At 37.4% G+C, this 14,769-nt stretch overlaps 1 protein-coding gene across 1 annotated transcript in view; it reads right to left on the bottom strand.

The window, feature by feature from the left end:
* The window catches only part of POF1B (POF1B actin binding protein), a 130,530-nt gene that overhangs the window by 33,698 nt on the left and 82,063 nt on the right, over positions 1-14,769 (bottom strand). The window contains exons 7-8 of the mRNA XM_059156811.1: positions 11,606-11,633; positions 9,007-9,081 (exon numbers count right to left, since the gene is read on the bottom strand). Coding sequence (XP_059012794.1) covers positions 9,007-9,081; positions 11,606-11,633 — 103 coding nt within the window. The remainder of the gene's footprint in view (positions 1-9,006; positions 9,082-11,605; positions 11,634-14,769) is intronic.

Below are 14,769 nucleotides of genomic sequence, written 5' to 3' on the forward strand. Positions count from 1 at the left end.
GGGAGACTCGCCAGCCAACTGAAGCACAGCCCTTTTGCAGTCCCCACGCGAGTGCCCTGCTGTGCCATTAGAGTCCCAGTCGTGCCCCACGCCCTCCCCTGAGAGAGGTGCACACAGGTGCCAGCCGGGTGCTCTCGGACTGGAAAGACCAGGCACTCCCAGCCTGGGCCAGTGGGAAAATCTCAGTGTGTGATTGCTGCTTGGAACTTCTCTGGCAGTTTGGAGCTGCCCAGACAGCCACCACTGCTGTGGTTTGGGGTACAAGCAAAAAATCCTGAGTCTCCAGAGACCGTGACTGGGAGTCTGCTCTGCCAGAGGCCAAGGGGGGATTTACTTGGTCGTTGCAGCCAGACTGAGGCTTCTCTCTGAGAGGGAGGTCAGGGTGCAGTTTGCTTTCCTCAAAACCTACAAAAACCATCAAAAGCCATCAAGGGAGAGGGAAAAACAAAAGTGAACAAATATAAAAACCTCCAGAGAACAAAAGCCTGAAAAAACCAGTTTACTCAGAGCCCACCCCCTTGAGGGGGGCGGGAGGACTTAACTCAGAGAACATCATTGACTGAAAACCCACGTGGCAGGCCTCTCCCCCAGAAAACCAACCAGGAAAGGGGAAAAAAAAAAAAAAAGAAGACAAGAGAACAACCACCACTACTTCATAGGACAATTTTTATTATTAATTTGATCCCACTATTCTGGCTCATTTTTTTATAGAGATAATTTTTTATTATTATATAGATAATTTTTTAACCTATTTACCATCACAGTGAGATGTCCAGTACATCAAATTCCATAATAACCTTCTAACCTGAAATTTTTGATACATACACCTGTGTTTTCCTTTTGCATTTCTATTTTTTAAATTTCTTTTTTTAAAAATTTTAGTTTAGTTTAGTCTAGTTTATTCTTTTTTTTAAATTTTTTTTCTAATATTCATATAGAGTTAAACTTCAAGGTAATCCCCTTTCCCCAGTCAATGCCACCCCTATAGGTAAACCAATTCCTAATCCCCCTGTATCTTAAAAAAGTTGAGTCCTTTAACAAAGATATCAAGATACATCCAGGAAGAATCAAAACAAACTTCCTCACCCACATTGAGAATTTACAACCACTCTCCCATCTTTTTCTTCCACCAGTATTTCTGTGTTTTTGTATTTGTCCTGATAGTATATAAATCTTACACTTGGGGTTCTTTTTGACGAGGTTCTTCCTTTATTTGCATATAAATATATGCAAATATATATATATTTTTTCTCTTGTCATATACTTTTATCAGTCTTTTTGTTTGTCTGTGTTTGTTTGTATACTTCATAAATCTTACCTTGGGGACCATTTGGGCTGAAACTTCTCTTTTATCTCACCTTTCTTTCCTGTCTCTCTCCCTCTCTCTTTTTTTCTTTTCCTATTCTTTTTTCCTCTCATTTGGGTGGGGAACCCTGATTGCTCAGAAGCATTCCAGGGTGCATCTTGACTGCACCACAGTTGATACAACCAGCTACACCCGCTCAGCCATCTCTCACCAAAATGACTAGGAGGAGGAATGCCTAACAGAAGAAATATACATAGGATGGACCTTCTGCAACAGAGCTAACAACTATCAACACAGACAATATGTCGGAAAGAGAATTCAGGCTAACAATTATCCAAGCAATAGCTAGGTTGGAGAAAGCCATGGGTGACCAAACGGAATTGATTAGGGACAAACTGAAAATGACCAGAGATCATGTTTTCAATATTAGGGAAGAGCTGAAAGCTACCAGGGATGAGCTTCAACAATGCTCTCAATGAGTTCCAATCTAATCTAAATTCTCTCAATGCTAGAGTAACTGAGACAGAAGATAGAATTAGTGATCTGGAGGACAAACAGATAGAGAGAAAGGATCAGGAGAAAGCTTGGAACAAACAGCTTAGAAGCCACGAAAACAGAATCAAAGAAATAAATGGTGCCATGAAACGTTCCAATGTCAGAATTATTGGAATCCCTAAAGGGGAGGAGAAAGAAAGAAGTCTAGAAGATATAGTGGAACAAGTTCTTCAGGAAATTTTACTGAATCTCGTGAATGTAACCAGCATTCATGTACTAGAGGCTGAAAGGTTTCCCCCCAAGATTACCTGCAGATTCTCGAAAGTCCTCAAGATACCTAATAGTAAGAATGAAGAATTATAATTGTAGGCAGAACCTCTTGAAAGCAGCTAGGACAAAGAAGATCCTTATGTACAGAGGAAAGCCCATCAGAATAACATCAGACCTGTCCACAGAGACTTGGCAAGCCAGAAAGGGCTGGCAAGATATATTCAGGGCACTGAATGAGAAGAACATGAAGCCAAGAATACTTTATCCAGCAAGACTGACATTCAGAATGGAGGGAGAGATAAAGAGTTTCCAGAACCGGCAAGGCTTAAAAGACTATGCAACCACCAAGCCGATACTGCAGGAAATACTAAGAGGGCTCCTTTAAAGGAGGAAAAAGCCCAAGAATAGCATGGAACAGAAATATAGAGACAATCTACAGAAAGAAAGACTCCAAAGTTAACACGATGTCAATAAAAACGTATCTATTAATAATCACCCTCAATGTGAATGGCCCAAATGTGCCCATAAAACAGCATAGGGTTGCCGACTGGATAAAACGAGAGGAACCATCCATATGTTGTCTACAAGAGACCCATTTTGAACCTAAAGATACACCCAGACTGAAAGTGAAGGGATGGAGAAGCATCTTTTATGCCAATGGGCCTCAAAAGAAGGCTGGGGTAGCAATTCTCATATCAGATAAATTAGACTTCAATCTAAAGACTGTAGTCAGAGATACAGAAGGACACTACATAATCCTTAAAGGGACTATCCACCAAGATGATCTAACAATTGTAAATATCTATGCTCCCAGTGTGGGAGCAGCCAATTATTTAAGAAAACTATTAATCAAGATAAAGAGTCATATTGATATGAATAAATTAATTGTAAGAGATTTTAACACGCCTCTCTCAGAATTAGACAGATCATCGAAGCAGGAAATCAATAAAGAAACAAGAGCATTGAATGACACATTGGACCAGATGGACCTCATAGATATATACAGAACATTTCACCCTAAAACAACAGAATACTCATTCTTCTCAAGTGCACATGGAACCTTCTCCAGAATAGACCACATACTGGGTCAGAAATCAGGACTCAACCGATACCAAAAGACTGAGATTATTCCCTGCATATTCTCAGATCACAATGCTTTGAAACTGGAGCTCAATCACAAGGAAAAGTTCAGAAGGAACTCAAACACCTGGAAGCTAAAGACCACCTTGCTTAAGAATGCTTGGACCAACCAGGAGATCCAAGAAGAACTGAAACAATTCATGGAAACCAATGAGAATGAAGACACTTTGGTCCAAAACCTATGGGATAAAGCAAATGCGGTCCTAAGGGGAAAATACATAGCCATCCAAGCCTCCCTCAAAATAATTGAAAAATCCAGAACACACCAGCTGTCTCTACACTTTAAAGAACTGGAGAATCAACAACAAATCAAACCAACTCCACACATAAGAAGGGAAATCATCAAGATTAGAGCTGAGATCAATGAGGTAGAAACATGAGATACAGTAGAATGGATCAATGAAACTAGAAACTGGTTTTTTGAAAGAATCAATAAGATCGATAAACCATTGGCCACACTAATCCAAAAGAAAAGAGAGAAAGCCCAAATTAATAAAATTATGAATGAAAAGGGAGAGAGCACAACTAACACCAAGGAAGTAGAAACAATCATCAGAAGTTGTAATCAACAGTTATATGCCAATAAACTTAGCAACCTAGATGAAATGGATGCATTCCTGGAAAAATATAAACTACCAAAATTGAACCAGGAAGAAATCGACAACCTGAATAGACGGATATCTAATAACGAGATTGAAGCAGTGATCAAAAACCTCCCAAAAAACAAGAGCCCAGGATCTGACGGATTCCCTGGGGAATTCTACCAAACCTTCAAAGAAGAAATAACACCTATTCTCCTGAAGCTGTTTCAAAAAATTGAAGCAGAAGGAAAACTTCCAGACTCTTTCTATGAAGCCAGAATTACCCTGATCCCCAAACCAGGCAAAGACCCTACCAAAAAGGAGAATTTTAGACCAATATCACTGATGAATATGGATGCTAAGATTCTCAACAAGATCCTAGCCAACAGGATCCAACAGCACATTAAAAAGATTATCCAACATGATCAGGTAGGATTCATCCCTGGGCTACAAGGATGGCTCAACATTTGCAAATCAATCAATGTGATACAACAAATTAATATGAGAAGAGAGAAGAACGACATGGTCCTCTCAATTGATGCAGAAAAGGCATTTGACAAAATCCAGCATCCGTTCCTGATTAAAACGCTTCAAAGTATAGGGATAGAGGGAACATTCCTGAACCTCATCAAATCCATCTATAAAAGACCCACAGCAAATATCATCCTCAATGGGAAAAAGCTTGCAGCCTTCCCGTTGAGATCAGGAACAAGACAAGGATGCCCACTTTCACCACTCTTGTTCAACATAGTATTAGAAGTCCTAGCAACAGCAATCAGACAACAAAGAGAAATAAAAGGTATCCAAATTGGTAATGAAGAAGTCAAACTCTCTCTCTTCACAGATGACATGATTCTTTTTATGGAAAACCCAAAAGACTCCACCCCCAAACTACTAGAACTCATACAGCAATTCAGCAACGTGGCAGGATACGAAGTCAATGTGCAGATCAGTGGCTTTCTTATACACTAACAATGAAAGTACAAAAAGGGAAATTAGAGAATCGATTCCATTTACTATACCAAGAACCATAAGATACCTGGGAATAAACCTAACCAAAGATGTAAAGGATCTGTACTCGAGGAACTACAGAACACTCATGAAAGAAATTGAAGAAGACACAAATAGATGGAAGACCATTCCAGGCTCTTGGATCGGAAGAATAAACATTGTTAAAATGTCTATACTGCCTAGAGCAATATATACTTTTAATGCCATTCTGATCAAAATTCCACCAGTATTTTTCAAAGAGCTGGGACAGATAATCCAGAAATTTGTATTGAATCAGAAGAGACCTTGAACTGCTAGGGAAATGTTGAAAAGCAAACATAAAGCTGGGGGCATCACGTTACCTGATTTCAAGCTTTACTACAAAGCCATGATCACCAAGACAGCCTGGTACTGGCATAAAAACAGACACATAGACCAGTGGAACAGAGTAGAGAGCCCAGGTGTGGACCCTCAACTCTATGGTCAATTAATCTTCGACAAAACGGGAAAAAATATACAGTGGAAAAAAGACAGTCTCTTCAATAAATGGTGCAGGGAAAACTGGGCAGCTATATGTAGAATGAAACTCAACCATTCTCTTACACCGTACACAAAGATAAACTCAAAATGGATAAAAGACCTCAACGTGAGACAGGAATCCATCAGAATCCTAGAGGAGAACATAGGAAGTAATCTCTTCGATATCAGCCACAGCAACTTCTTTCAAGATATGTCTCCAAAGGCAAAGGAAACAAAAGCAAAAATAAACTTTTGAGACTTCATCAAAGTCAAAAGCTTCTGCACAGCGAAGGAAACAGTCAAGAAAACAAAGAGGCAATGGAATTGGAGAAGATATTTGCAAATGACAGTACAGACAAAAGGTTGATATACAGCATCTATAATGAACTCCTCAAACTCAACACACACAAAACAGGCAATCATAGAAAAAAATGGGCAGAAGATATGGACAGACACTTCTCCAATGAAGAAATACAAGTGGCTATCAGACACATGAAAAAATGTTCATCATCACTAGCCATCAGGGAGATTCAAATTAAAACCACATTGAGATATTACCTAACACCAGTTAGAATGGCCAAAATTAGCAAGACAGGAAACAACATGTGTTGGAGGGGATGTGGAGAAAGGGGAACCCTCTTACACTGTTGGTGGGAATGCAAGTTGGTGCAGCCTCTTTGGAGAACAGTGTGGAGATTCCTCAAGAAATTAAAAATAGAACCTCCCTATGACCCTGCAATTGCATTCCTGGGTATTTACCCCAAAGATACAGATGTTGTGAAAAGAAGGGCCATCTGTACCCCAATGTTTATAGCAGCAATGGCCATGGTCGCCAAACTATGGAAAGAACCAAGATGCCCTTCAATGGACGAATGGATAAGGAAGATGTGGTCCATATACACTATGGAGTATTATGTCTCCATCAGAAAGGATGAATACCCAACTTTTGTAGCAACACGGACGGGACTGGAAGAGATTATGCTGAGTGAAATAAGCCAAGCAGAGAGAGTCAGTTATATATGGTTTCACTGATTTGTGGAGCATTACAAATAGCATGGAGGACATGGGGAGAAAGAGAGGAGAAGGGAGTTGGCGGAAATTTGAAGGGGAGGCGAACCATGAGACGCTTTGGACGCTGAAAAACAACCTGGGCGTTTTGAAGGGGCGGGTGGTGGGAGGTCGTGGTACCAGGTGGTGGGTATTAGAGAGGGTACGGATTGCATGGGCACTGGGTGTGGTGAAAAAATAATGAATACTGTTATGCTGAAAATAAAAAATAAATTAAAAAAGAGAAAGTACCAGAGAGAAATAAAAATGGAATACTAAAAGCATTTTTGACTAATACACAGGAAAGCAATAATAAAAAAAAAAAAACTAGAACAAAAAGAATACGAAAAATAAAAATAGCAGAGCTAGCCCTGATGATCAATAATTACAACTTGGTTTAAATGCATCAATTAAAAACAGATTTACAGAGTGTGAAAAAAATTTGATCCACTACAAGTGTTCTATCTAACTTCAAATATAGTAAAAGTTTAAAAATATATGATGAAAGTAAATTTAGGGAAAAAAGATACCAGGCAAACATTAATAGAAGAAAGTAAAAGTCCTATATTGATATTAGATAAAAATGACTTTAGAGCAAATAAAATTACCAAGAACAGAAAGGGACAATTACATAATGATAAAAGAGTCAATCCACTAAGAGAACATGGCAATCTACACATTTATACACCAAACAATAGAACTGCAAAATGTATAGAACTGCAAAACTGATAGAACTGAAAGGAAAAAAAAGACAAGTCCACAGTTATAACTAAAGATTGGTATATGCCTCTTTCAGCAGCTGATTAAGAACCATTTGGCAGAAAATGAGCAAAAATATAAAATAACTCAGCAACCCCACTGAAGAAACTGTCTAATCCTTTCATGTGCCCATGGAACATATGCCAAGATAGATCATGTCCTTGACCATAAAACAAAACTTAACTATTACCAAGAAATTGATCTCTTATAAGGTATGTTCTCACCATAGTAGAATTAAACTAGAAACCAGCACTAGAAAGACAACAGGAAAATCTTTAAGCACTCTGAAACTAAATAATATAATTCTAAATGATCCACAGGTCAAAGCAGAAGTCTAAAGAAATTAAATAGTACATAGAACTGAAAGAAAATGAAAGTCATATCATAATTTGTGGGACACAGCTATAGCCATGCCAAGAGGATATTTATAGCACTAAATGTTCACATTAGAAAACAGAAAATGTCTTGAATCAATAATCTAACCTTCTATATCAAGAAACCAAAGAATGCAACATATCAAAAACAACAAAGGAAGGAAATAATACACACAAGAGCAAAAATCAGTGGAAGTGTAAACAGGAAAATAATAGAGAAAAATCAATAAACCTGAAGTCTCTTTCTTTGAAAAAAAAAGTTAAAATTGAAAACCTCCAGCAAACCTGACAAAGAAAAAGGAAGACACAAATGACTAGTATCAATAATTAAATAAAGGATAGTAATACAAACCCTGCAAAAAAGATAATAAGGGAATAGTATGAACAATTATACACTATAAATTTGACAATATAGATGAAATAGACTACCTTCTTGAAAAATATAAGTTACCACAACTCATCCAATACGAAACAGATCATTTGAATAAATCTCTAACTATTAAGGAGTTGAATTTGGAATTTTTTTAAAACTCCCCAAACAATCTCCAGGCCCAGATATTTTTACTAAAGGATTTTACCAAATGTTTGAAGAAGAATTAATACCAGTCTATATACATTCTCTTCTAGAAAATATAAAAGAAGAAACACTTCCCAATTCATTTTATGAAGCTAGTATTCTCCTGATACCAAAACCAAAGAGAATATAAGAAAAGTATAGACCACTGTTTCTCATGAACTTAGATGTAAAATCCTCTGAAGGAGTTTTTCAAAGAAATAGACCTTTCAATTTTCTACTGAAAATTCCCACCACCAGAGATGTCAATATCAAGGGTGTCTCCAAGATTCAGATTTTGTGAAGCATATGTGTTTCCTACACCACTGTCTTTTTATAATACATACTGTGTTCTACTAAAAATATTTTATCTAAATTTCACAAAAATGACATCAGGTCCAATATTGGACCTTTGCTGGATGAACAACAAAGGTTTAAGACCAATAATTTAGAAATTGGCCTCACTTAAACCGAGCTAGGTTGTCTTTACAATTCTTTCTTACAAAAAGATGTACTCTTTAGCCATATTCCCTTAACATCTGTCTTCTTCTGTTTCTTCCTTCATTGTAAGGGAATTTACTGCTCCAGTAATCTCTATCATTCAGCAAATCAGAAAAAGCAAGGCATTGGCCTCTCCCATCTCTTACCACAAGGGGTGGCAGTGTGGGGGTAGAATGTAAAATGAAGATGAGGGCAAAACTATAAATTAGAGTCAAGTTGTGCCATAGCAGTGAGGAGAGAATAAGATGATTCCACAGCAGGGAACATTATTTCTGGAATGCTTACCTGAATGTTTTTCAATATAAGTGAAAGTCTGAACAAACCATAATGCAACACTTTTTTAATCAAAGTATAATCAACTTTTGTGAAACAGGATTTTTATTGAGAACTTTCTTTTCTTATTTAAGGGAAGCATTCTTGGCTAGTGGTTTGTCATTGTTGATCTCACACTCACTCTTGACCCCACCTTACCTGCAAAATATAACGAATTTGTTGTTTTGTAAACTCTGACAATCCTTTAGGAATCAAGGATTCAATGTCTTCTGACTGTAAGAAGAGAGAAGGTTATACATTTAACAGATACATATTAGTATCATTATCTTAGGGTGAGTAGTTTATAGACTTCTGTGCTGCAGAGCATATTTTTAGGAACATCAAAAGATTTTTCACCTTCTGGGCAATAGTTGCTACCAACTTCATTTTTAGCCTTATCAGTTCTTACTTTTAAAAACTGATTATACTATATACACTATGGAAAGAACCTTGATTTTCAGGCATTTTAGGGAAAAGTTTTGTGCAACCAACCAGACGTTACATTTCTACATTTTTAAAAGAGCAATTTAAAAAACAATAGGATGGTTCTCAAATCCCATTAAACACTTTATTTCAGTGTATCTTTCAACAAATGGAAGATTTTTTGGGTGGTAAATATGATATTTTAAAGGCTGTTGTTTTAAAATAATGTAAATTTGGAGAAATTAAATTGAGGGCTTATTGATGACTTACACTGAGCTATGATAACTTCTGAAAAATTAAGATGTTGCTACGACATTGAGAAGATTTAAGTAATTTGGGGGGGTTGAAGAAACACAAATGTATTATCTCATAATTCTAGAGATTAGAAGTCAGTGGGCTAAAATTAACATGTCAGCAGGACTGCATTCTTTTGGTGGGCTCTAGGAGAGAATCTATTTCATTGCATTTTTGTTTCTACAGGCTACCTAAATTTCTTGGCTGGTGGCCTCATCACTCCAACCTCAGCTTCTCTTGTCATATCTAATTCTGACCCCCTGCTTCCCTCCTTTAAAGATTAGTAATTACATTGGAGCCAACCACATAATACAGGATAATCTCCTTACTTTAAGATCCTTAAATTAGTCACATTTGCAAAGTCACTTTGCCATGTTAAGGTAACATATTCAAAGATTTCAGGGATTAGGATGTGGACATCTTTGGGGGGGGGCATTATACTTATCATCCAATAAGATGTTATTGCCCTCATTCTGAAGCTCATATGTATATGGTTCCCTTTGTGAGGTATAGATCCAAGAGAGGGAGAATCTAGTAAAGGCAGGACCTCCCCCTCCACTTCCTCCTTGGATGATTGACTGAGAATCCACATCCTCAGGCCACATCTTGCCCTCCTCCACAGGGGGTGACCTTTCTCTATGGCTGTTGCAAGACAAGTTCATTACAATATCATCCAGTACCTCTGACTTCAGTATCTCTCCTCCAAACCATAGAAGGATGATGTCCTTACAAAAACACAGATTGCTGGCCACCTGGGTGGCTCAGTTAGTTAAGTGTCTGACACTTGATTTGGGCACAAGTCATGATTTCAGGGTCCTGGAATCAAGCCCCACCCTGGTCTCAGTGCTGAGTACAGAGCCTGCTTAGGATTCTCTTTTTCCCTCTCCTTCTGCCCCTACCCCCACTCACACACATGCTCTCTCAAATAAATAAATTAATTAACACACACAGAGAGCCATGTACTAAAGCTAAGATATCACAGTCAGACATGCCTAGCCCACCAAACACCATTGTCTCTCTATTTTTCATTTGAGTGCAATTAACACACTTTTATGTTAGCTTCAGGTATACAATATTCAACAGCTATACACATTTCTCAGTGTTTATCAAATTAAGTGTACTCTTAAGCCCCTTTATCTATTTTACCTGTCATCCCACCAACCTGCCCTTTGGTTACAAGTTTCAACTACTTTTAAGTGAGAAGCTAAATTGAAGTAGTGTTTCTTAATGGCAATCTAGGGCTTTCTGAATTATTGTAATGAAACAGTTTATCACTACATTGGAAATAAAGAAAAAAAAATAAAAGGAGGCCACTGTGCTTTTTTTATTACATTGAAATCAGTTTTCTTTATTTGATTACTTATTCCATTAAAAGTAATTATTAACAAAAAAGACATATATATTAGAATTAATACTTGAAAAAATGTACTTTAAGTTGTCCTCTATTTGGCATGGGTCATATACGGTTTCAAAATATACTAAAACTAAATTTGCTATTGATTTAATTAATGTAGATTTAAATTTCCTAAATCAGAGCATTTGGTCAATGAAATTTTAAATGTTTTGATAAGCAAAGATAAATTAAATCATAAATAACAGCTGATAAAACATTTTGCATGAATAATTATTACTTTTATTATTATCATTTTAAAGATTTTGTCTATTTATTTATTTAAAGAGAGAGAAAGACAGTGGTGGGGAGGGGAAGAGGGGGAGGGAGAACCTTAAGCAGATGCCACACCGAGCACAGAGTCCAATGTGGCTATCGATACCATATCCTTAAGATCATGACCTGGGCTGAAACCATGAGTTCAAAGCTCAACCAACAGCCACCCAGGCAACCCAATGATTATTACTTTTTATAGCCATTACAAATATATAAATAGTTATATCATTTTAAAGGTAAAATAATCATCATGCTTTTCACTAATCTGTGTTTCCAGTCTAATAAAGGTACCAAACTAAAAAATATCATTAGTGAAAATATCATAACCTGCTTTGTTATCAACTAAATTTGATTTTCAACTATTTTTGTACTTACTTCATCTGTAGACTCAAAGTCCTCTTTGCTGTAAGAGTGAAAAAAAAATCTTAAGAAAGTGTATATAATGATCATATATAAATTGTAATGTTCAAATTATTTTATCTTACTTTTTAATATATCATAATAGCAACATTTCAATTATTAGAACTTGACAAAACTAAAGATAATTTTCCTGGAACTAGCTAATCTATTAAAAATAAACAATATCAAAACAACAAACCAAAAGAATATAGAGAATTAGTTACTGCCATCCATTAGCACTTGTCCATTTGTGGATAGATGTACAAGTTCTTGACACTGGCAATAATGCTACCTGAGTGAATGAATAACTGTAATAGTTGTTCTCTATTTCCACCTCCTATTTCTCCTATATTGCTCACTTTCAGGACTGAATCTAGCTTCTTTCCATAGAGCCTCCAAGTTATTCATACCCTTTTCATCAAAATGAAAACTTGCAAGACAAGGCTAACTCATTCATTCTACACTACAGTATATATATGGCAGTGAAGAAACTTAGAAGGCATCTGAATAGGGTCAGAGCTTAGGCAACAGGACCAAAATTCTAGTGGGATAATAGAATTTTCAGTATCAAAATGAATGTTTGGGTTCCAGGGTTGGAAGATCTTTTGTGAAGTCATGTTAAGTAGCCAAATGCTGCAAAAGAATTGTTAGTGATTATGCCAGTCTGGCACTTGCTCCTTTAGAAAATAATGATAGTGGAAAAGCATACAGTTCTAGTGTTAGGGGCAAGAGACAGGCCTTTATTTCTACTTGTTCCATCTGTGCTTAATTGAAGTACTGGGTACAAAATATATGGTCAACACCTCAAACAAGAACAGTACACATGTTCTGAGAGCAAGGCAGAATATTTTAAAGATGGTCTTATAAAGTCAGAGGTATAGAAGTGCCATATGTTCAGTATAAGAGATAATTATCTTAGAGATATATTAGGACATTATCTCCTACCTTTACCTTCTAAGTAAGTGTTTATGAGTAATATATTGCTTACAGAGATAAGAGGGTCATTCACTGTACAGAACATCTTGCATATGTTAAAAGAAAAAAAAGACTAATGTGGAGGAAGATAATGGCAGATTCAATTTCCAGAAGCATGACTACATATTTGCTGTTGTTTGGCAACAACGAATATGTGGCATTCCTCTGTTGCCCAAAATAGAAATTTGTGGGGAGGTCCTAGAAATATAAATAAATAAAGTATCATATACTTTTTTAATGATTTACTAAAGTAATGGCATGCATATACTGGGAGTTACAACAAGTTAAAAATATGAATCAATGCAGTTTTAGTCATCTTCCATTACTAACTGGAATTATCACAGTATTAATGGAACTTTATGTTAAAAACTCCACTTCCCGGGGCGCCTGGGTGGCTCAGTGGGTTAAGCCGCTGCCTTCGGCTCAGGTCATGATCCCAGGGTCCTGGGATCGAGCCCCACATCGGGCTTTCTGCTCAGCTGGGAGCCTGCTTCCTCTTCTCTCTCTGCCTGCCTCTCTGCCTACTTGTGATCTTTCTCTGTCAAATAAATAAATAAAATCTTAAAAAAAAAAAAACTCCACTTGCCAAGCAAAGATAGTACACATGTCCCTAGTTATTTCTTTCTACAAATAAGAAATCTGGTGGTGGGTATTAAGGAGAGCATGTATTGCATGGAGCACTGGGTGTTATATGTAAACAATGAATCTTGGAACACTACATTAAAAATTAATGATATACTACATGGTGACGAACATAAAACAATAAAAAATTTTTAAAAATAAATATTTTTATTAAAGTAAAACAAAACAAAGAAATAAAGCAATGAAAAATTAACAGTACTTAATACTGTAATGTTTTAAGGTAACCAGAATGGTTTTGTGAGACAACCTTCCTTAATTCTGACCCTGTACCCTCTCATTGCTAAATCATAACATGGAAAAAGAAGAAAAATGAGGGAAAAAGGAGAGGAAAAGAGAAAGAGTGAAAACAAAGACAGCAGAGCAAGGAAGTGGAGAGGCCAATGTGGATTACATCTCCATTCTCACCAGGGGGTGTTGACTAGAATTACAATGAGTAGGGAAAAAAAAAAAAAAAAAACAGTGGCAGGAGAGGAGGGGAACATGACAGCAGAGTAGGAGGACCCATGAACAAAACTAGATTATTATCACATCATCCTAAACATCCTAGAAATCAACTTGAGGACTGACAGAACAGACTTCACAACTAAAGGGAGACAAGAGGTCACATCGAAAAGGTAGAAAGTGTGGAGATGTGGTTTAAGGGAGAAATGGATTCTGAGTGATGAGGAGGGGTGAGCCATGGTCACAGAGAGGGGTCAGAGAGAGAGAGAAAAAAAAGAGAGAGATAGAGGGGAGCACACAGGGAAACCCACATGGAAAATATTTTCCCAAAGCCGTTGGCCTAAAAAATGAGAAGGGCTGAATTTAGTCAGACCTTACAACCAGCAGGGCTTAAAGCCTGGTTTTAAAGGACAGCAGGTTTGGCTGATCTAGAGCCCTGAGATTACTGGTCTGCTCCTGGAGAGAAGAGAGACAGACAATCTACAGAGCAGATGGTATGGCAACAAAGATCTAAAGTATGCCTGAGGCACACAGTAGAGAGATTTTACACTCCTCTCAGAGCAAGTCTCTGAGAGGCAGCTTTCACGTAGAGGCCTCTCTGTGAAGAAAGGAGCAGGCTGACGCCATTTCTTACTCCCATCTCATCATAAACAGAGAACCACATATATAGAGGGAGAGTAAGCCTCTCAGCAAGAACATTGGTTGCCTAACTTGCTTATACCAAACCTATCTGCCTGCATTTTGGTGGAACTGACATTCTAAGTCAAGCATACCTCACAGCATTGTGGGCCCCTCCTCCAGAAGACCAGCCTAAACCCCTGCTCACACCACATCTCTTAACAAGAGATAAGCAGGGCCTTAGTCCTGCTTTGAGCTGGTTCAGGTCTTATTTTATAAGCAGACCAGATCACACTGAGTAAAAACTCACCACATTCAGGCCAGGTACTAAACACTGCCCAGAGCAGTCAACAAGAGCCTATGCATATGACTGGCCTGAAGGATACCATAGTCAAAATATCACAGCAGAGTGCACACAGCATATACCAGAGATACTCCCTGAAGTTCTAGGTCCTGAGCACAAG

Source organism: Mustela lutreola, chromosome X, assembly GCF_030435805.1.
Source record: "Mustela lutreola isolate mMusLut2 chromosome X, mMusLut2.pri, whole genome shotgun sequence".
Taxonomy (NCBI): domain Eukaryota; kingdom Metazoa; phylum Chordata; class Mammalia; order Carnivora; family Mustelidae; genus Mustela; species Mustela lutreola.